The sequence below is a fragment of the Excalfactoria chinensis genome, chromosome 17 (assembly GCF_039878825.1).
Source record: "Excalfactoria chinensis isolate bCotChi1 chromosome 17, bCotChi1.hap2, whole genome shotgun sequence".
Classification (NCBI taxonomy): Eukaryota; Metazoa; Chordata; class Aves; order Galliformes; family Phasianidae; genus Excalfactoria; species Excalfactoria chinensis.
This window is the reverse complement of record NC_092841.1, coordinates 4,344,277-4,367,916: the sequence shown is the minus strand read 5'-3', so window position 1 is coordinate 4,367,916 and position 23,640 is coordinate 4,344,277. Positions and strand designations below refer to the sequence as shown.

At 42.3% G+C, this 23,640-nt stretch overlaps 2 protein-coding genes across 3 annotated transcripts in view; one reads left to right on the top strand and one right to left on the bottom strand.

Annotated features, from left to right (window-relative positions):
- Nucleotides 1–3,001: 3,001 nt before the first annotated feature.
- Nucleotides 3,002–21,405, bottom strand: CSNK1D (casein kinase 1 delta). 2 transcript variants are annotated; one of them, XM_072351652.1, is made up of 10 exons: nt 21,047–21,405; nt 16,359–16,469; nt 15,616–15,764; nt 14,904–15,132; nt 14,367–14,537; nt 12,856–13,004; nt 12,125–12,296; nt 11,498–11,637; nt 7,881–7,947; nt 3,002–6,136 (listed from the first exon to the last, which is right to left on the bottom strand). In XM_072351652.1, exons 1-9 carry the CDS (start codon nt 21,120–21,122, stop codon nt 7,915–7,917), a joined length of 1,230 nt encoding a protein of 409 aa, XP_072207753.1. In that variant the 5' UTR covers nt 21,123–21,405; the 3' UTR covers nt 3,002–6,136; nt 7,881–7,914. The 2 variants fall into 2 exon arrangements, with proteins under 2 accessions (XP_072207753.1, XP_072207752.1); XM_072351651.1 differs by lacking the exon at nt 7,881–7,947 and having other exon boundaries at nt 21,047–21,396.
- MYO15B (myosin XVB) overlaps nt 21,121–23,640 on the top strand; it is a 21,979-nt gene continuing 19,459 nt past the window's right edge. The window contains exon 1 of the mRNA XM_072352290.1: nt 21,121–21,249. Within this exon, the coding sequence (XP_072208391.1) occupies nt 21,121–21,249 (129 nt within the window). The remainder of the gene's footprint in view (nt 21,250–23,640) is intronic.

Sequence of the window (23,640 nt, the reverse complement as noted above, 5' to 3'; positions counted from 1 at the left end):
GCTCCGGCGGGGGCGGTGCGTGGCATGGTTCGGCCCGGCCCTCCTCAGCCCCGGCTTGGCCTCGCCTGGCCCCGGGGAGGGCAGGGCTTGGCTTGGCCGGCCTCGCCCAGCAACACTCCTGCCCTGGAGGAAGGAGTGGGGGTGGGAGCTGGGACCCCTACTCACCGCACCCCGCTCCGCACTGCAGGGTGGAGCAGGTTGCAAAGCATCTCCTCTGCGTGGGGTACCCCACTAGAGCAACGGGCAGGGGACGGGATTTATGAGCGCAGTTACAGTCTTCAACATAGGCTTAATCCTGGCTTCTGTTTTCTCCTCAGTAGGGATTCTAAGGCAGCATAGGAGAGAAATATCACGAGCTGTCCCACATATGATCACTTTAGAAGATACAGTACAACCAAGGAAGGGTCAAAACCACAACCCATGGGATTATTTTGTAGCTACACAGTGGAATAACCACAGGTCTCAAAGGCAACGCTGTCATTTGCTCTCCGTCATGCACTGCTGGAACTGCAGTCAGAAAGCCAGGTGCAATATATCAAAGTACAGTAATCAAAAGCATCTGAAAGATTGCTTTCATAGAATATTTCTCCAAAACTGATGAAGCTGTTTAGGCCTTTGAGCTTTCTATGGCTTGAGATGATATGAAGGACTGGACAGATCATTAATATGTTCAAACCCAACAAAACAGGCATTAGATGATATAAAATCATCCTCTATCTCAACCACATTTCACAATGATAGACCCCAATGCACTCAATGGGGGTAGAAAGCCCCAGGCAGGATTTGCAGGAGCATGCAAACATTACATGTGACAATGGTTAAGTACTGATCTGTGCACGTCCCTCTGTCTGTCTCCTGCAGGTCCCTTTGGGATTACACTTTGGTTTTGTGCAACAAGGTGATTTGTTTCCTGTTTATGCACTTTAATGTTACGTGTACGTTTACACCTGGATTTGATGCTTTTCTAGTAAACTGTTGCAAAAATAGTGAATAAATATTTGGTTATCAAAAGCTGTGGATGTGAGAAAATGAGATTTAGAGAGATAAACCCTACCACATCCAGCGACTGGGTTCTGTTTGGATGTGCTCATAGGACCATACAGAGGCAGTGTCAATTAACTGTCTTGATCCCTGTGATCTACACTTTGAAGATCCCTGGTCTAGTTTACTATATCTAGATATCTGCACACATCTAAGATAGATTTCTAAATAGGTATTGGAATAAAAGTACGATCACTTTTTAATGCTAGTTTAGTTAAAGAGGTAAGACTTAAGGTCTAATCAAAAGCTTTGCTATCCCACTCACCAGATCAAACCATGTTCTGCTGCAAGAATGAATGTTACCAGGTAGACCAAAGTGACAGACTTGAATATCACACACTTACAGCATGGCCGTGGGATGGAAAACCAGCTTTGCCTTTGCTTCTGTTACTCTCCTGAGTCAGGATAGACATCCAGTGTGAAGGAAAACATGCATGACCTGAACTGCACTGCTCTCTGTCCCTGCTGCTGCTGCACCCATAATGAGGAAATCAAACTGCTGAAGGAAGGCGATCTGCTAACATTTGAAGAGTAAACAACTCTGAAAACAGCAGAGGCATTGCAAATGAGAAGCAATGGTTTTGGAACGTGTATCTTCACGGCCTTGTCCGTACTCCAGGCCCAGAGCTCGTCTTTGTGCCAGTAGGAAGAAGGTGCAGAACTTACAGCTCTTAAATCTCTTTCTAGTAACACAACGTGGGAGACTGGCAGTCCTGTGCTTGTCTGAGACAGCAAGGAAAGCTAGAGGTACAGAGTATAGAACTACTTACCTCTAATTACGTGCTGCTTGTTCTTGGACCAGTTTCAACACCTGCTTCACCATCTCAGCAATATTCCAGCGGCCAAATTCCTCACTGGCGCTCTGTGAACGCACTACATGAGGCTCTTCCCCTTCTGACTCTTTGACTCCTGCTGTTACAGAATTTTAAAGGCTTTCAGTGGAAAACCAAAGCTAATGAAGAACTGCATCTAAATTTCAGTCTTCACACTTCTTTAATTGAAAAAGTCTTTTTGTTATCCTTGCAGAAAAGAAGTGCCATAAGATCTACAGCTTCACAGTATCAGCCTTAAAGTGCTATTTCTTAGCAGGGGGAGCAGAGAAACAGGACTACGTGTTTTCTTCCCAATCCATAAGGCACCATAAGATTTCCTGCTCCATTCCAACCCTCCCCCCTCCAGTATCCTGAGGACAAAAACAAAGACAAAAACACAGCAGACCAGGGCTTAAAGCATTAGGATACAATAGATAATTACCCCCCCCCCCCCCAAATTCCTATTTGTTCACTGTATCTGTTTTTTTATGGCTGGTTCTTACCCATGTCTGACAGCAATTTCTCCCATTAACAAATGACATAATTTTAAAGAAGCTGTTTTGTCTTCTTTTAACGTATTGTGCTGTTCTATGGACAGTGTATAAATAGATCACCCAGTTTTCCTGCTGTCTATCTGCCCGCAGCAGGTGACAGTTTCATGAGAAGCACCCAAACCATACGACTTCTGTTCAGGAGAAAAACCCCACCAACATCCGAGCAGTCAGAGTGGTTCTCCTGTGCACGTACTCACAGACAGCTAACAGGATTCTGCTGTGGAACAGATTCTTACTGAGGATCAGGCTGCTGAGTGCTCTCCTGTTACCAACACACTGTATGGTACAAGGGCTTCATACAATACAGATTCACACTCAAATGTAGGCCCTGAAAAACCAATACTGGTTTTAATAACGAAGTGCTGCATTGTGGAATGGCAAAACCATGCTAACATGTCTCATTCATTTAACTGCAGGAGCTGCACTGCTGTAAGATTAAATCCGTGGTGGATTATGCTTCCTCACAACTGGATTAAACCTACATTTCTGACCATATGGTTCAGCACTATTAAACAAACAGCAGCGTTGTTTGTACACGTGAAACGAGCCAAATTAAAAGGAGCTGCTTTCGCCAAGCAGAATTACAAAACCCCATAAAATAAATACTGTTTTTTTTTATTTCGTCCTTTTACAAAGAAAATATAGGATTGAAAAGAACACGTACAGTCCAGCCAATGATCTACTCACACATCCGAAATTCCACTTTAAAGGTTCTCGTTGGGAAACTCCATTTCTGCAAGCGTTGCCCCGGGTGGTTTTTACAGAGCAGCTGCTGCTCAGGTTTGTAACATGGAGAAAGGCAGCCCTGCTCCGCTGCACAAGGAAGGACGAGGTGCTGCCATGGGCTACACAGCTTCCTCCAAAGGAGCTTTCATGTCGGTGAAGCTAACGTGGAACACACAGACTACCTGAACGCCTTTACTTCAGTACCTCTGCTCGGGGTACCATTTATTTTCAGTTGTTTGCAAGCTTTGTGTACCACAGAGAGGTCGGGAACTCGGTAGCCATCAAGATTACATACAACTGCAGCACAGGTGATGTTTTCCACATTAAAGCACATAGTTTTAAATGATAAGAAGCTAACTATACTTCCAGTTTTTAAAGGCCTACTCATCAGAAACAGAGTACTCCTGCAGGTATCTGCCCTCAGATTTCCTTTTGAAATAGGAAATTCATAGCACAAGCTGGTACTACACAAGGCATTATGGGCAGAGTTCAGTATTTCTTGTTGCTTTGCTCCTACCTCCTGTAACCAACCGGCTCTTGGTAGCAGTCCTCCTCCCTGAGCCTCCTCTCACTACAACTTATCACTTGATAAAGTAAAGCTTCTGTGAAGACAACTTCTAGAAAAGCAGCAATACTCAAACAGAGACATTTATACAGACAGAAGAGGTGCTCTCTGCGAGCAAAGCAATGGATGTCTTTTTTCCCCCTACATGCTTCATCCTGACCCTCAGTCCCTTCAGCCGACATTCTAGCACTATCACCACTGCATCAAACGTTTGCAACGGACAGAGTTCTATGTACAGAAATCCATTAAAAAAGGATTAAAAAAAAAAAAAGTTACATCAAGTAAACAGTAAAGAGTCATTTTAAGTAAGTTACACCAAAGAAGAATAGAAGTCACTATGAATGTATTTACACAATTGTTAAAGTACACAAATACAGTGGTAGTACAAATGAAGTGCTCTGATACTGGTTTCCAATACACAGGTTTATACAGACAGTCTAACGATGTCCCGCATGATGGAATTTAACTATTACGAAGGAGAAAAACTGCTCACAACTGAGAACAATTCTAGAAGTCTGCAATCAACTTTTAAGTATAGCACAGCAATCTAATGTTCCAGATACAGAGAGAATAAAGAGGCTGCTGCCTTTGCAAGTCCCTCTAGCAGTACATTATTAACCACAGATATTTACAAGGAAAGCACAGTGAAGTGTAAAACTGTTCAGATGGTAGTGCACATGCCTAACATACCAAAGGTTACAGTGACTGAGGAAATAATTCTCTTATGCAAACTTATATATGGATCCAGCTCTTTAGCTTTCCCACTATACTAGCCAAAACACACCGCCCTGTCAGACCCAGAGTACACACAAGCAGATACTCAATGTCCTGAAAACACCTGAAAACATCCAAAGGAAAATGAATTGTATTTAATCAGTGGATCTTTACTGGGGGAGGGAACAGTAAATTTATACACTTTTAAACAATTAGAAAAAACAACATCATTCTTCCTATAACTTGGAAGGCCAGCAAGCCTTTAGCAGTTGAGGTTTTAAGCAGGGAAGAATTTCTTGCTATAAGTAACCTTAAACAACCCTTGTATGTGTATTTTCATTCCCAGCACGGAACCTCTCACGACTCCTGTGATAATGGCATAGAGTACTTCTGGTACTGTTTCAAGCACTACTTGGACAAAATACCTATTTTTGCATTATGAGACTGTTTACAGTGGCAATAATAGAAAGCATTTCCCATATTTAATAAGGACATTTGCTAACAACACCTGCGACAGTTTTTTGGACAACCAAAGCGAGCCATCCATTCCTAGCTAATGATTCTAGAAATACTCAGCTTGAATACAGTTTGGAATTCAATATGGTACACACCTGAGTTTGAAAAACCCTCAGGATTTCACAGCAAGAACGCTTTAATTCCTTTTTTGAGCCTTGGCATGAAACAGAAGGTGTGAATCAAAAGTGTGTCTGGTTTCTGTTTTAACACATAGATGCTAAACGCGACATTCATCCACCCAAGTGGCAACATGCATTGTCCACTTGCAATACCCTCCAACCTAACCCACCCCAGAGTGCAGGAAACAAAATGGTACCGATAAAAACAGGATTTGAAACCATCCATTTAAACTCCAGTGTCTTTCACTTCGTTCTTCATATTCTTAACAAAATGAATTGATTTTCACCATTTCTCCTACACCGAGGCTCTCTTGTGGAGTCTTCTGTTCTCTTTTATGCAAAAGAACATTAAGAATTCCTCTGTGTTACATGGGGAGGTAAAGCGTGAATGAAGACATTGAACAGTAAAGTAAAACTCTTAACAGCTTTAAAAACTGTGAGAAAACCTTCTCAGTCAGCATGAGACAATACAAAGAAGTGAGCGGTTTAAATACAATCAGGTGACTTTGATTCATTTACATGCTCCCTGCCAAACCAATTTCTTGTTTTTCTTAAACAAATTTCAAGTCATTGTCTTTAGTTTAGGATTGCTTGTATTCTACATTTTGAAATCAGAGAAAAGCAAGAGTTCTTTACAGAGAATTAAGCCAATAATTTTAGCAAAATGATACAAAAAACTTCCTTAAACCAAGTAAAAGATTTATAGTTACAGTGGAATAATAAAAAGGGGGTAAAGTCTGCCGCCTGTGGAGGGAAAACTGAAATGGCCATCCAGTAACAGACGGTCAACTCTGTAAACCATCTTTCTTCTCCAGCCCTGTTACCACAGGGTTCTCTTAAGGTCACTGGGTTTCTGGCAAGTGTCCTGTAATGGCAGCTGCTGGAGTCTGTCCATGTTCCTCCAAGTGCCTTTTAAGTCACATGGAGAACTCCAGTTGTATTGTTTCCACTCTAGTTCAGGGTATTTTTGCTAGTAAAGCCATTGATAACATAGGAGATCAGCCATGCATTATCTGCCCTCCATGGCAAAATAAATTCTCATCGGTGCACAGTGGACTGGAGAACACCGGTAGTTACCCGAGCAGGAATCTACCAAAGCCAAAAACAAGACAACATCAGCACAAATCCTTCCAGTTAACACAAGAGCGGCTCTCGACCTATTTTCAAATCATTTGGTATGAAAAGTGAGAATGTGAATAAACAATCCAGTGAGCTACATGGTGTTTTGCACCCACCTTCAGCTACACGAGGTCCCCTGTATTTTCCTCCTTTATTAGAAGTTAACATGGAAGTTACCTTTCCAGCCAGGAGATGTTTTGAAGGTAAGTAAACGGCACATAAGCATGCACAGAAGAAAGACCAAACCAGATGAAATCTCTACCGATGTGCAGAAATAGACTACATGTATAATAAAGCTTGGGAAAAAAAATCTAAGAGGGTAAAAATAAAAGGTATATATACATAAATATATAAAACTCGATAGCTTTTCATTTGTTGTTGAGCATTGCATTAACTCACTGCACAGATAACTTCAGCTTGGCCTATTTCAGTAAACGCAGTATTATTTCAATAACACTTGTGCTGTGAAAAGCAACCACATATCACTGCAATTTAAGAAGCAAGACATATCCCAATAGCTGAATCATTGATCAGTATTATTTGAAGTTGTAAGCAGCTGCAAATAGTAACACATACAGTGAAGGCCAAACAATGCAGACACAGCCCTAAGCAGAACAGAACGTGGACTCCTCCCACACAGGTCTTTTCAACACAAAGCTGAATGTTTGCTTTTGTTTTTTGAATCAATTTTTACTTTTCAAACAAGCTCTGCTAATCAGCCCTCAAAGTGTTAAAGCTGCAGTTTGCAGTTGGATCTTTTAATGTTAAAACAGCTTAAGAAGCAGCCTGTGCACAGTCAGCCAAGCACACAAAGCAGGAGGAAAATAACAGAAGAGAACAGCAGGATTCTTCTGCAGTTAGAGATACAGGATTAGTGCAAGCTTCGGCCTTAGAGAGGAAGTGAGGCAGCAGATGGAATCAGACAACAGAATTTACTAAGGAACAGAAAAGTCTCACGGCCTTTTTTTTTTGCAAAGCAAAGAAGGTGGTCTTGAAATACTTAGGAAAGCCTTCTGCTAGCAAAGTTCAGATTCTAACTGAAACTTGTTCTTTCTGTGATGAAATCTGGTATTGCCAAAAGCAGAATGGACTACAAAGCTGAAAGCTGCACACAGCGAGGCAGAAACTTCTACTATGCTGAACAGTGGAAAGTTCTAAGTACCCAAATCCAAGTCTGCCTGCCCCTGAGATGCTCAAGTTTCAAATGATTCTCATTAGTATCTGAACATTTTTAAAATGACAGCTCATAAGGAATGGAGAAGAGTATAAAGCATTGATACTTCCTTAGGAGAACATTCCATTAATGACAAGACATCAACTTTAGGTAGTTTTGCTTTTACAGTTCAGTTCAGAAGCTGATCTGCTTTTGAATAGACGGTAAACTGCTGCAAAACATTCCTGGAAAGACACATGATTCTAAACCATCTCCATTTTAGAGCTGATTAGTTTAGTGCTGATGCTTGAGTGATTTTACGGACCCTTCAAGCCACTGTTTTTGTCAATTCTGCTAAAAAAAATCCAAATGGAACAGCAGCAGTAATTCAACTTTTGGAAGAACGTTCATTTTTACCTTTAGAGAAAAACAATGCTGCATCAAGCATCTGACTGGAAGGCACAGTTCAGCTATGAGATGCAAGAAGAAGCAAAGACTGATGTTTCCAAATGCTTTTCCCCACCCCAGCCAAAGCTTTGGTGTCTAAGGAGAAGGACTCACCCTGTGCTGCCTTCCAACGAAAGGAGACGAGCAGCTACTTGCCATGGTGTTCGAAAGGAATGCTATTCTGAGGTAGGGGAAAAGACAGCAATTTGTAACGGTTCCACTGCCCCAGTACATAAAGGTGTCTACAAATATCCATCCTAAATTGGCAGTTGCAAACGTATCTTTCGAAGTGATTTCAGATTTCTATCAGACATCTCTACCATATTAAGAGATATGTACGAAGAACAAACCATTAGTCTGCAGAGAAAGCAGATTATGATCCGAAGAACAACACAGAGTACGATGCCTACTAAGATACGTACATGGAGAAAGATTTGCTCATAAGGAGATGGAAATTGCAAAGGCTTTGGAAGTATGTTGCCTTTTCCCAATGAAGTGGCACAACACTTCAGTTTCTTGATGCCAGCGTTGGCTATGGTTTTCTAAAAACTTCTATTTTCAGTGAGACCTGTTCAAATATTTCTTTGTGCAGCACTCCAGTCTCTTCTTCCAGATAAGGAGAGATACATCTGCTACCAACAGGAATTATAACAGCTTGGACTATCAGGTGCTGAATGTGCCACATTCAGGGTCAAAAAAAAAACCAACAGAAAAATACTGAGGAACTTACTGTGCACCATGAGCAGCCCAACTGAAGCAGGCTTTTACAGGACTGAACCTCTTGTGAATGGAAATGAAGGCCACTCACCTTCACCTACACCCTTGGGATGATCACTACATACTCACGCTTTTGCGATGCAGTCTGTGCAGTGTGGACTGACAGAACTGATTCAAAGCAGTGTTCATAGGAATCCTCGTGCCTTCTTCACTAAGGTTTTTATGTTTAACGACTGACTACGTATAGGAGACTTAGGGAACAACTCATTCATACAGAGTACAAGAATATTTAAGCAGCTGGTGCTATCTTCTGCCCTGTCCCTATCTAACACTGCACTGAGATGAGTAACTGAGGTTTGCTTTAGCTCCGAATATGCCACCTGGAAAGGAACCCAATTCTTTCTTGCAAACACAAAGGGAACAGATGATCCTGTATGTCTTTTAGAAGCCGTCTCAGTGGCTGTCTTTGCTTAGACCTTTGCATCGCTCTTCTCCAAATATGAGTATTTTAACTCTGAACAAAAGGTGCTTTATGTATATTTTCTGCATAAACTTAAGTTAGAACAATAAATGTTGTTGCCAAAACTCTGCTGCAACTAAATCAAGGTGATCTTTCATCTTTCAGACAAACTAAAAAGACCAGTGTGAAAGCTCACTGGACATCATGTTCTCCCAAGCACAATTTTCACAGCTCTTCTGTTACTTTCAGTTTCTCAGCAGTTCAAGATACTGAAAACTGAGCTAGACAACATTCCAGTACCCATCTCATTAATGACACAAAAAACTTCCCTATTCCTCTTCATTACTGCATCATATACATATTCAAGGATGAAATTACACCCTTCCGTTATGACATCACACTGACCTCCACAACACCAAACTGCAGCCTCCTCAGTCATTACCTATCACAGATAGTGTTTCCATATATGAGATAATAGGCTCCACTTCTTGATTATGATCAGATTTTGGAATTGTCCTTAATAGCCTGGCCATGCAAGCTGGATACTTGCTATAGCTATAAAGTAAAATTGAAGTCAATCTCTCTTGCCTTCTCAATATGACAGACCTATGAGAAATTGCTGAAGTTATATTCTGGTTGCATACTGTTATTCAGCTACCACTAATGGTCAGCAGCTGTTCAGTGCCTTGTTAAGAACTAAGGGAAAATGACAGGCGATGAATGATTAATTTAGCAAACCCAGAGAAAAAACAGACTAGGCTGCTATTATAAAGAAGTCAAATTCCATACTTGGAGTGATTCCATGCTTGGAGCAGAGTGCTCAAGGGTGGGTACAGAGATATGCAATCACACCACAAATTATATAGCTGGCAATTTAAAGATCACTCAAAAAACCCATCCATATTCCTACACAATCTCAAAAGTATGCTTATTTCACAAATTAGGCAGAATCAAAACCCACCTGCAAGCCCATTTGTATGTTTCATACCTTACAATGCTTAGAAAAAAAAGAAAAGCAATGTATACACTGAGCTTCAAGTCAGTAGTACAGAAAAAAAATCTTTAAGATACATTCAGACTAATTCAATTTAATCACTTATCACAGACAAGCAGCATAATTACACTTATATCTGTTACACCCCTGCCTGACTAGTAGTAAAGAACCTGAAATTTGCTTAGAACGTCAGAGACGTTCAGACATTACTAGAAGAACATCTTTACATTTGAGCAACTATTCATGGTCATGACCTCACAGAACAGCCAAGGTCAGAAGGGACCTCTAGGGATTATCTAGTCCAACTACACAGCCCAAAGCACAGTCAGCTGGAGCAGTGTTTCCAGCCCTCCTGTGATTGTGTAATCTTGAAGTTATCTGCCCTGCAACCCAAGGATCTGAAAACTCACTGAGCTATTTTTCCTAGAAATCCAAAGTAGCACCACTCTAATCCAAACCACTGACATCTTCAGCTTCAAGATCTTGAACAACAGCTAAATCCAGGCCCGCTGCTACAGGGATGCACAGCACCATCTACACTTGGAGCCCTTTGATGTGGATATGCCTAAAAGCACTGAAATAGTTTTATAGTTGCCAGTTTCTCATTTGGTTTTTGGCCTGTTTCTATCCCCATTATACAGCTGAGCGAAGGAATTCTTCTTTCCTAAAAGCATTTTGAAATCGATTAAAAAGGAAAAACTTCTTCAATATGAGTATTCATCATCTTTGCAATCTTTTTGCAACCTCATTCCATCTCATATGCTTCCATTTATTCCCAGAACGAAGTCAGCTACACACTTCTATTTTATGAGATTCCATAATCCTTCCACTGGCTGAACTCTTTCTCATTTACACTGTAGGCCACGATGTAGAACCCAGGCACAAAAAACTACCTTGACCCCTCAGTCTTCACTAAAGACACCTACCTCATCTTCATCTAAAAGAAAGCTCTAAATATATTTAAAATATCATTTGCCAATCTTTAAATTCAGATCTTAAAATCAATGAGGATGATTTCAGTGCAGACTACTGCTATGAATCACTGCACCATTCATACTCCTGCCATCTTCCTCAACTGAGCCCACTGTGACCTCTCTATCACTCATCTATGTGGCTTCTTATCCACTCGGAATTAAAGGACTGCACTTCAGCACTTCCTTATTTCTGCTCTTTTCTGTTTTTTACCGATCATTTGTTGTCTATTCTGCACCAATAATCCTTGCTCTATTCATTTGGAAACCTCACTCTCACCAACTGTAGGACCTGTAATTTAGGGTATATTTTCTTCTATGTATTCTGCACACTAAATACACCAATAACTCCTTTTTACTTTAAGTACTTTACACTTTTTACATAAAATTATAAAAATACAAACAATTTTTTAAAAACTACAGTCATTTGCACCAACATCAGAAACATTCCGGCCAAATTTCAAGTATTTATTCGAATCAACACTGGCTGAAAAATCAGTATGAGAGCACAATTACTTGGTATGGTTACCTGCCAAATTAACTTTCTCAAATTACACCCATTTTTCCATTAGACAAGAATTTTTTTTACCTGTGAAGTGGACATGCGAGAGGTGTCTTGTCGGCCTGTTAAGTCAGACGATGAGACATTGACTGGGGCACCACGGTGCAACCTCATACTCACTTTTCTTTCTCGTTCCATACCCGACACCGGTCGAGGAGATGTGTTGGCTGTGAGAAAAACTGCATTAGAATTTTCAGAATGAGGCATGTAATAAAAATGCAGTCACTGGAAAAATTACGCTGTTTGCACATGTAAATTCTACAAGATCAAAACAGAGAAATCAAGGCTTTCATCTTGTATTCGCAGATAACTCTAAGTAGCAATTAGCAGGTAATGAGTGTGTGTAATTACCTTCAATCTACGGAAAATTAAAAGGGAAAAACAAAAAACAATCAGGCCAGGCTGGATGTGGCTCTGGGCAGCCTGGTCTGGTGGCTGGTGACCCTGCACACAGCAGGGAGGTTGAAAGTGGATGACCATTGTGGCCCTTTTCAACCCAGGCCATTCTATGATTCTATGAAACAAAAAAGTCCAAATGCTGACTCAAACACCACTCCCACACTCTTATTTTATTTTCAAATTCCAGTGACCAGGAACAAACTGCATATTAAAGCAGACTGGGAGGTGCACCAGCCCATATGTTTGCTTACTTACCAGCATGTGAAGTTGGGGTAAGAGGAGTAGGAGGAGCTACATCTTGCGTTCCCCTCAGCCTGCCAGAAGCAGTGGAGGGCAATCCACGCACAGCCGGGTTTCGTGTATGTCTCAGCCTCTCCTCCCGTTCTCTCCTTTCACGTTCAGCATCTTCAGCCCCTCTGCTTGCACCCTACGGGTCAGGACTAGTGAACAACTTAAAGGATTATTGAGCTTACAACTATGCATTTGAATAAATATTGACAACAAAGAACTGAAGTTTGAGGAACTCGTTTGATAGGTTATCAACACCTTGGTAAAATTTCTTGAGAACCATCATAGATTCAGTTCATACAGTCACTGGGTTAGTCTTCAAATTGCTAATAAACACACATACTCTTATGGCAATTGGACACTTCCTAAACTGTTGCATGTGAGCTGTGCTAAAGATCCAAGACAGGTGAAAATAAGAAGTCAGCTACCCAATGTGGCAACTGCCTCAAAGGAAGCAGATTAGGAAGCCTCCTACACTGACAATCCTGTAACTACAACTTCATCATTAAATCCCAATCTAAAGCCTCCTTTGTGTCCTGCTTTTCTCTACTTCCCCCATCCCCTTGTTTTTAAGGCAATAAACCCTCTGGGACAAAACACTCTTAAGGTATCAGTTATGAACCCAAAACTGACAGTGTGATTAAAAAAAAAAATAGCATTACAAAAAATTGTTTTAGAAAGTCATGCCAGCTACTCACAAATTTCAGCATGTTCCAGTCAAACACATAGTCATAGGAGAAGCCTTGTCTGTGGAAGAGGTTTCTGAACAACTGCCTTAGGTAGGAATAGTCAGGTTTGTCATCAAAACGAAGAGAACGGCAGAAGTTCAAGTATGTGGCAAATTCAGCTGCAATAAAAGAAAGCCTGTTTTTCTCCTTCAGCTTCACATTTGCTTTTTACGGTTCAGAATCATTAAAAAAATAACAACCACAACAAAGAACCTCCCAAACATACGAATATTGATGTAATACTAGAAATCTACTGAAAGCAACACTATATCCCCTCTGCCAAGAATGGTCTGAAAAGAAAATTGTCTATCACAGATTAGGCAAAGACTCCATTTACCAATAGCAGGTAGGACTGTGTTAGGAGGAAGAAGAAAGTTTTAAACTACATTTCAGCAAAGGAAAGATTTACTTGCCTTTTCCTTGCTCTGAATGTACTTAAACTTAATGTACACAGAATAGAATCTCTTTGCTAAAATACCAGCTATACAACAAAAACAGAACATTGCTGTGAATTCAGTGCTCCAGAGATGCACCAGTGTCAATCTACCAGCTCTTGACTTCAAGGCTTTCCACCTACAATGATGTATTAATAATTCACATTAAGTAAGGAATTCTAGGCAAGTTTTCTTGTGCTGTTTGCTATCTTGTCTGTTCATCCCAGAGGAAAGAAATAGTTAATGAGTAAAGGAACGTACATGACAGGACTTTTGAAACACTCAAAAGCTTTCATACATCCCTCACCATAGCTACAATTCCCATCATCATACTTAGCTAACAAAGCACAGGGCAAGGAAAGAAGAGAGAGAGATCACTTCATGAAAGATGAACAATATTCTCTGAGGGTAACTAATACATCAACAAGTTTTAAAACATAGTTATTACTCTGCATGGATCAGAAACTCTTTTTTATTACTATGGTGTAAACACCAAGTAAAGAAACTGAGCTTTGAGGGATGATGCCAGGATTTGGAGGGATTCTTACACCCCTCACAGATACTGGCCACGGTCAGGCTGGACTGGATGAACTTGGAATGACAATTCCAGAACAAAACAATTGCAATAGATGCAAATGACTGTACAATCTGGTTTATCCAGAAAGAATATCCACACATGAAGAGATGGGAAGCTTCTCAAAAAGTTATTTGGCTGCTAATAATCATCCTGCCAGAATTTATGCATGCACACACAAGACAATGCAGATCACAAACACACACTGCTGTCTTTCAAACTCAAGAGCTCCACAGTGATTGCTTGCTAATAGTTACGACAGAGGCTAAGTAGAAACAGCCTATGAACACACAGATCCTGGTCTTGAAAGCATGGTGTCATCATTATGAGTATGCCCAGTTGTAGGAAAAAAAAGTCAAGAAGACTGTAAATATGCTTCAAACACATTCTGACAGAGGAGCTAGAAAGCATAAATAAAAAAGATACCACTAAAAATGAATACATGGGCCTAGTGCCATAAAAGAGCAACTTACAAGGATATCCTTTACACAAAACCTCAATGGGTGTAGACATTTTCTTTTCACTGATACGTTCGTATTTCTGTCTCTTTGTTGCTGCTTTCAGTCCCTGCCAGGGGAGGGAGCCCAGGTTAAAATACATCAGTACATAGCCCAAGGACTCCAAGTCATCTCTGCGAGATTGCTCTACAACAGCATAAAAAAGTGGACTCATTAGGTTTCATTATCTAGTGGGAAAAAACAGAAGACTGAGCAATAATGTCTCAAAAACCCTTAAAATACAACAGATGAAAATCACTACATCCGTGTTAAACTCACCCAGTATTAGAAAAAAAAACAAACGATCACACTTGCAATTATTAAAGAAATGTGTCAGTTCCTTAGAATTACAAACTGAACTCCACCCCAAGAGGCATAAGCCCAAGCATACTGTGTCATGAGTGCCAGAAATAGGGACTGTCTTCTATGCCCCCAAAAAGCATCATCAACTTGCACTGAAAATACGCGCATCAGCACTTGTGAAGGTTCTATTCATTGCTTTTCCCAGCTCACCAATTCCAAGATGAGTGTTGATGGATGCATAACGGGCAGTTCCTGTTAGGTTTTTGTTTTCACGATATGGGATATGTTGGTGAGTTCGGGCATCCCGGTACTTCTTTGCTAATCCAAAGTCTATGATGTAGACAAGATTGCCTTTCTTCCCCAGGCCCATGAGGAAGTTATCTGGCTTCACATCTCGGTGGATGAAATTCTTAGAGTGAATATATTCAATTCGACTGATCTACATACAGAGGACAAAAAAGAATTGAGATATCAGTCATACCCTTATATCTCACAAAAACGCTATCAACATTATCACTCTTATCACATTACCTCAGCGATAAAAAAAAGATGAAGACTCCACTGGAAAAGGGTACTAAAGAGAATAATTTAGAAGACAATAAATATACCTTCCCTGCAGCAATTTTCCTTTGTCTATTTCACATGGTTTCTAAAACTTCCCTCATATTTGAGCCATAACGTCAGGCTTGCAAACTGCTCACACCCAGCTTTAAAACCAAATTAAAACTCTGTAACCCCTTTTGATATAACATTTTACATTAAAAAAACCACCTCATTCAGAGTCCCACCCACCATGATACATCCTGTTCACCTCTAAATAAATATAAACAAAAAATTAAACAAAATACAGCTGGCCATGGTCACTCAAGACATTTTAACTAGTTTAACATGCTTTGCAGTCACAGACAACACAGTTTCCTACCATTTGGTCAGCAAGTAACAAGACTGTCTTGAGACTAAATTTCCTTGAACAAAAATTGAAGAGGTCTTCAAGACTCGGTCCCAGCAGCTCCATCACCATGACGTTGTAGTCCCCTTCTGCACCACACCACTTAATAGTGGGGATACCCACTGCAAGATAAGGAAATAGTTTATTAAGCATAATAATTCGATTTATGAAGTTAGTACACACAGATCTTCAGGGCTCTTAAGATGAACTCTAAGAGTCATTACTGTCAATGTTTGTATCCACAGTGACCCTTAATATTTTATGATACTTTCAAGCATTTTGAAATGAAGCATTTGATCACTTCACAACTGGACCAATACAAAACTGGAACACAAGAGACCTGAAAATAGCTGTCTTCTTGCCTGGTCCCCCCTCCCAGTCTTTATGTTTTTGAAAGCAGTTACTTCTCTGCTGTTCTCTACTACTAATGCCATCACACCTTACAACACCTACTGCAAGGAAGTACCTCAGATGCAGAAATGCTAGTGCATGAAAGAAAAAATGATCCTGAACTTACTAAGTCTAGAATCGTGCTCCTACATCAGAGCAAACCAGGTTAAGTCCTGCCTCACATAAGAACTGAGGCACTGCTCTTCACCCTTCCCACTACTCAAAGAGCTCTGAACTATGAAATACTTACAGGTGGCAGATACATCAAATAAAAAATAAAAAGAAAAAGCAACAACCCAATTTCTGAAGAAGGAAAGTTTGCTTGCCTCCACCCTGCATCATTTTGTAGATTTTACTCTCGATGTGGAGTTGAGGATGTTTCGTTTTCACACATTCCAGCTTAATTGCAACCTCTTCTCCAGCAGCAATATCAGTTCCTAAAACAAGAAAAATTCAAAGCATTGCTAAGAGTATTTTTAGGGTGAGTTTCCTTCGTCGAGACTGAAACAAAACAAACAACAAGTGAATTTTCAATGGCAAAGGTTCAGAAATTAAGTCATTGCAGAATAGCAGCTTAAGAGAAAAGCATTAGATACTGTAACTGAGGAAACCAACATCTGCTATCCTATACACAATAAACCAAACAGACACAGGTGTGCTTTGAGGGGAGTCGCTCCACTTCCAGCTTGCAGTGCTCAGAGTGAATGCTTTTTTAAGTGTGGTGAGTATCCCTATGGACCCATGGAGATCTTCTTTCTGAAACAAGGGGCCAAAACCGGTTTACTTCATCACTTCTGAAACTGAAACATCCATAGGGAAAAACTCACTCTTAAAAAAATAGTAATGAGGCAAGAAAAGCCATCCATGCACAGCAGCACTACTTAAGAACTACGAGAAATAGGGTTTACTATTTCTATGTGACACTTCTCAGCTGTGTAGCCAACTCCCTCCTTGCAGAACGTGGCTCTCTGCTCCATTACCTCATAGTATAGAATCACGAGTTGCCATCATCTGTTATTTGTTCTTATCTCCATTTCCAAAAGCCTCCTTGGAAGTCTGCTTTTTGTTAGCAAAGGCAGTAAGCGATCATACTATGCACACACTTCATGACATCCGAAATTCCATAGAATTCTGCAGTATTTTACTTTCTTCTAACTCCTAAGTGCTCAAAGCCCTTCTCATTCTTCACGTAAGTCATTTTTCCTGTTCTACTTATCCCTTCTTTCACTCATTTTCATCATTTCCAGCTCAATGGTGCCGATTCTGAGGGTCACACACCACGACTAAGAGATAAACACACTATTATCATTTTTTCTGCTTATCTACATTTTCCCCACAAGCTTTTCTCTATTACTGAGTACTAAACCAACGTATTCAGAGCTACTATCATTGCAAAAATCACCTTCTTGGGATTAAAGAGCAACTTCACAGCTTTATCATCTCGTGGTATAAAGGCAGTTTAACACCTCATACCACAGATTTCAGTGACGTGCATTGAATTTCCTCTGTTGTTTCACTAGCATGTCATTTGAATCTGACATCTTCCCAGCCTCGCAGTTTGCAATTAGTATTGGGAATACAAATATATTCCTGCTGTTATTCAGCTGTGTTGCCTCAGAATTCCATGCGTTCATTTACGATCACACTGAATATCACTGGCTGTAACACACTGCCATTAAACTCAACCTGCATTAACCGAGCCTTTTGCTCTACCCTCCATTTCAACTTATAAAGCAATGTTTAACTCATATGCAAAGATTCAGCTTTATGCCACAGCACTTTCATTTCTTGTTCACCATCAGCAAGGTTAATTAGGGTAACATAAGCAGATCCATTACCTAAGGATCAAGTTTATTTCATTCTGAAACTACTTTATGAGGTTTTCAGCTCTCGCTGGGTATGAACACCACCTATAACCTTCTTAATAAGTAATCAAAGTTCCCAATAAAACCTCTCCCATACTTTCTTCATATTTCCCACAAGTCTTTGAGGCAACAAAGAATATGAAGGAGTCAATCTACAGGAGCCCCCGTGGATTTCTGCCTGCTGAAGTCAAAACATTAAGACCCTTTAAAGGAACGCTCCTTGGGATGCCTTGTCTCAAAGCATCCCACAGCCCAACAGAACACACAGCCTTAGTGTGAAAACCGACCGTATGAGCTTCTTCAGACAGCTCTTCTCTGCCATTCAATGAACAAAACACACTGATGCCAGAAGGTACCAAGAGGCACACCTTGCACACGGCCAGCTGCAGACATCTGCATCTGACCAGGGCAAGGCCTGCAGAAGGAGAAATCAGCACTGAAAATACAAATCATTCTCCCCAATAATGCAACTTGAAACGTTCAGTTCCTTCTTCACATAAACCACGGCACAAAGTTTCTAAGATCATTCTGCAATGAGAAAAGGATTCATTTCCTTTAAGGAAAATATTGTAACAACCAGCAGTGTTACAACTGACCATTAAAAAGCAGCAGCAAGCAGTACAGTGAGAAAAGGCACAGTATGGAGGTAAAAACAACAAGAGGCATGAACATATTTCAAATAGGACAACTCCAAGTTGGAATTGCAAATCCCTCCACCGCAAGGAAAAGCTCAGAGGTTACTTTAGTTTACAGCACAAAGACCACCTCTAAGGAAAGGGATGCAGGAAACAGTCATGGAAACACTGTAATACCTTCATGACTCCTGTCTGTTTGACCTTGTGGGTGGAGCCAAACACAGATGCTTACCCTGATTCTTTTCCTGAACACTGCTCATCTTTGCTACTCTATATAATCTGGGCACCCATGCTCTTCTTTCCTCTAGACAGGAGCCTCATAAACAGAGGTACACAGAAATCTTCACTTCTGTTTTCTTTAAATTGCCTGTGGTAATTCATTCACCACAGCATCTCAGAGCTCTGTGCTACAGTTACGCTACGTGAGCCCAGAAGAGCTGTAATATTTCTCTCCCAAGCACAAAAGAGATGGAAGCTTACAAACGTACTGAGAGCCATCAGAAAGTGATTGTACTTCAATGAATTAATCCTGAGCTCTGAAAGAATGCAAGAAGTAAACTGCACATGGCTACGCCTTACTGCACCACCCGAACAACCACACAGAGCCTTTTTGTTGTTAAACACATTTCGTTATCACCAGAAGCAAAGATTCTGTAAGCCTCTGTTTTGCCACACAGCGGCTGGCAAAGCAAACCATCCTCTACAAAAGACCACAATATTTAAGATCTTGACACAGCATTTTCCCTTGGAAACAGATAACCGTGCCATTAGCTGGATCTTTAAGGCAAACCATTCTCTGCTAGCGGATGGCTCAGAAATCACCCTTGTAATAAAGATGTAATTATCAATCCACGCTGGTTACTTAAGGATAAGAAGAACAAAATTCGAGGCACGCACAGTGCTCACAGTAAGAGCTAATTGGAGATCGACACTGAGAACACAGGGATAAAAAAGGGCAACGTCTGAGGATTAGGAATTCTTGTACAAAACGTTGCAGGAATAAAGAGAGAAATCCTGATATCTGAAAGCCTCTCCTGATGTGGGCTGTATACATAAAGTGAGAGATGAAACCATTTCCCAGCCCTCTTCCATACATGGGACAGTAACAACCGACTGGTTTAGCTTCTACCCAGCAGTTAATCTGGATTACAAAGCACACCTTTATTCTACTTGCGCTTTAAAACTGTACTCGTCACCATTTAATTTACAGCAGTCAGACCTTTAGTAGGAATACCTCAAATCACAGCAAGATTGTTCAGATTTTAACTGCTGCCTTAAAGTAGTAATGGCTGCTAATGAAGATTGTGTCACCACCTTCTCTCTCATTGCACTCTTCATTCTTTTACACAAACATGGAGAGAGCACAGATCACATCCTCTGCCTCTACACACCAACATGGCTGGATTCTTCATCAAGAAGATGATCTATATTATGGATAAGCAGCGTTTCATGACCTGGAATCAAGAAGCTTCAGCTAACACATTATTTCAGAAGACCAACTGTGCATTGCAACACAAAAAGGTACCACTGCCTAGAAGAAAAATACATGTATGTCCTGTGTATACCACCAAATACACCATACATGGTGGTGTATGAAGTAAGGATGCCTTCACTCTCCAGACATGTCCATTTAACCTACTTTAATGCCTGCAACTTCCTCCCCTCCAGTTGTGTTCCACTTCCCCATGTTACCTCAATTTTCAAACACAAAATGCTCATTTCTATGAGGCAGCACAAATATCCGCATCTATAAAACCTATTTATGTACATTTAATCCATTTCTTGCAGTTTGAGAGTTTGTAGAATACCACGACCACCTTCAATGCACCCCATTATCAGAACCCACAGCCGGAACCATCAGCAGCGAGCTCCATAAACACAGAGCTCCATAAACCAGCAGGTAAAGGCAGTTCTATCCCACAAACTTTACACTCGCGTAGAAATCACAGCAGCAAAATAAGCTGCATGCCTTAAGACAAGAGGGCAGCATTTGAGTAAGGGCAGAACTGAGCCGTTCTGATCTTTTTGGAGGATCTGATGCATTTTTTAACATGTCATCCCTGAGTTGTGTGATATATTTTTTTAGGCCTTATAGGAGAAAGCAGCATCCCTGTGACAGCGATTTCCCCAGCGCGCTGCGGTGATATTTAATGCTGATGCTCGTGCTTCTTTCCCCAGATCTTTTCCCCTTTTACAGCTGAGACAAATAACGACGCCCAAGGTCACCAAACAGCAACGTTAAGAGGCAGCCAAACAATCCAGGAGTCCTGCCGTCCAACGCTGTCTAAATTAGGACACGATGTGAAGGAACCATCGCGCTGTGCTGCCAGCGAGGCACGACGCACCAGTGGCCATTTCCTGGCGGGTGACGCTACCTGAGCTCCATCACGGTGAGGTGAGGCCCCGCGGGTCGCTCCCTGAGGGCCGGGAACGGACACGAGAGCGGCGCCCACCCCGGCCCGGCCGTTCTGCACAGCCCCCCCGGGTGCGTCCCCAGCGAACCCCGCTCCTTACCCAGGTAAATGTCACCGAAGGAGCCGCTCCCGATCTTCCGGCCCAGCCGGTACCTGTTCCCAACCCTCAGCTCCATGGCGGCGGTTCGCTTCGGCCCCGACCCGGTTCTGTCGCCCTGCCCACCCTGCGGGCCCGCGCTCTTCTGTCTCACAGCCCCGCCGTTCCTGCCGCCATCGCGGCCTCGGTCCCGCCGCTCGGTGCTGGCGAGGCGAGCGACGCCGCCCTCGTAACTCCTGAGAAGGATGGACGCGGATTCCCCACAACGCCAAACCCTCAGCGACTCCGGCCCCGAGCGGCCATACTGCGTGACCTCACTTCCTTAGCAACGGGGGGCGGGGCGCGCTGCCTGTGGCGTTGCTGGGGAGCCGCCATAGTGTGTGACCTCACTTCCTTAGCAACGGGGGCGTTGCTGGGGAGCGCGGGTGGACTTCCGCTTCCGCTCACCGGGTCGGCTCTCAGCTGCCCTTCCCGTCGCGCTCCGTAGCTTGCGCAGCAGGCCCTCCGATGACAACTGCGCATGCGCATCTCCCCCCTACTCTCTCTGCTCCGCCGGTATCTATGGTTTCCGGTCCTCCAGGCAGTAACACGCATGCGTTTACAACGCGGGAGTGGCGTCTCTTTGCTGTTACCGCTCTACGCCGTCAGTCCTCCAAGATTTATGGTCACCGGTCCTCCAGTTCCCAATAGATGTGGTCTGTGACCCTCCAGGCAATAACAAATAATAACAATAAAAGCAACTTTCACATGGAAAATTATAAAAAGAAAAAGAAAAAAGAGGGATGAGTTCAGCATCCTGCCTTTAGTGGGGAATCAGCAGGGAAGGAGGAGAGGGGGGATACGACACCTGCCTGTCACATCCCACAATGGGGCAGTTCAGCCTTGTGTGGAGGCCTGGGCTTCTCTGATGCTTGATAACCCTCATATCATAACTTGATAACCCCACTCGTCCCTTTTCACTCTTGAGTTTCTTTTGCTGGAGGTCCCTGGTTAAAGCAGGACAGCCTCACAGCTTTCCAGCCTGCGATGCTACGTCCATAACCGTTCAAAACATCTAAGAGCTATCACAGCTTTGCAAGCAAGAATTGGTCACATCATACAATTCAACTGCCGTTTTTATGATGTGCTCATAAAACATGTCATCTATTTACTTCTCCAAATCATGCTGAACGCGCTTTCTGTTGAATCTGAGCACCTGGAGGATGTGGATGGCAAGTTCCAACTCCTACAGCCCAGCTGCAGCAGCAAGAAAACAGCCACATTCTAAAATGCAGAGGGGAAAAAAGAACAAAACAGCAGATCAACCCAAGAGCCAAAGCGTAGCAGTGAAGCAAGAGCTGGCACTGAGCACAGATGTGTGCCACAGCCTCCAGCATGGCCAGGAGCTGCTAGGAAGGCAGAGGAAACAGAGAGCCCTTCTGCACTTGGCTTTCAATTGAACAGCAGCCCCAGGGACCCCTGATTGCTTATGGGTCTCAGGTGGGACCTGCTGGGCACTCACAGCAGGTAGGGTTTATTATTAGTATATGTTCCATCCATCTAGCCAGGCTTGGCTTAAGGAGAGCAAAAGCGTTGCCCTGGGAAGGGCCTGGAGAGGTATAGAGGGAGGCAGGGGTGCTGCTCCCACCTCACCTGGCCCAACTGGCTCCTCATCTTTATTAAGGCCTTCAGGCAATGTCTCAATGTTACCTCTCTAATAACATTTCATCTGCTTCATCCAACGAGGTTGGGCTCATTTGGTTTCTGCAAAGCACCTTTAATTGCCATGCAGTTTCCTTGTTGTTATAAGCAGAACCTCCACACCCGTTTTCAACAGTGGGTTTTTTTGGCAATTCTCTTCCCTTTCCTTTCATGCAAGAAAGGCAGTTGTAAAAAAGGACTTAAAAAACCTGAACAAGATGGAGGCTGAGAAAACGTGAATACGGCCCACATGCTTTCATTTCACTATCATGAGATTCACCCGCTGGTCACATTTTGGTTCAAAAACATTTAAAGGAAAATAGCCAAACGGACGATAAAAAGCATAACGTTAATCTGATGGGTTTTCAGACAGACATTCATAAGGTTGGATCAGATTTCCATGTTGGAGACTGTTTCCCTGGAAGACTGTAGAGATGCCTTTTGCCATGTGATACCTGGATCCATTTGTGTTTCTTTTCCTGTCAGGCTTTTTTTTTTTGCCTGGCCAGGATCCAGACTTTCTTTCCATCAGATCATCACAGCAGCACTGTTCTTTTGAGTCTGTTTCTATTCCCGCTCATTGTTTGCTTGATGAGGTATCTGAAAATACGTTTCCAACAATAACAGGTCTCAAAGTTCACCTGCTGCTGAGTTCCTCCTTTTGCCCGCTCCCTCCACACCTGCCCTTTGTACTTTAGCATGCCTACTGTCTTTCTCAGCCCGGCACCCATCACCTCCCATCTAGTCACACCATTCAGCAACAGGCAAGCAACGGAGAGAGGCAGGGAGAGACTGAGACCCATCTTTTCCACCTTGGAGTAGAAAGGAGGTGAGTGCTGAGCTGGGAGACATCAGTATGAGCTGGGAAATGACAGAGCTGTGATGGGGTTTGGCTCTTGGCTCTTCCCACCCTCTCT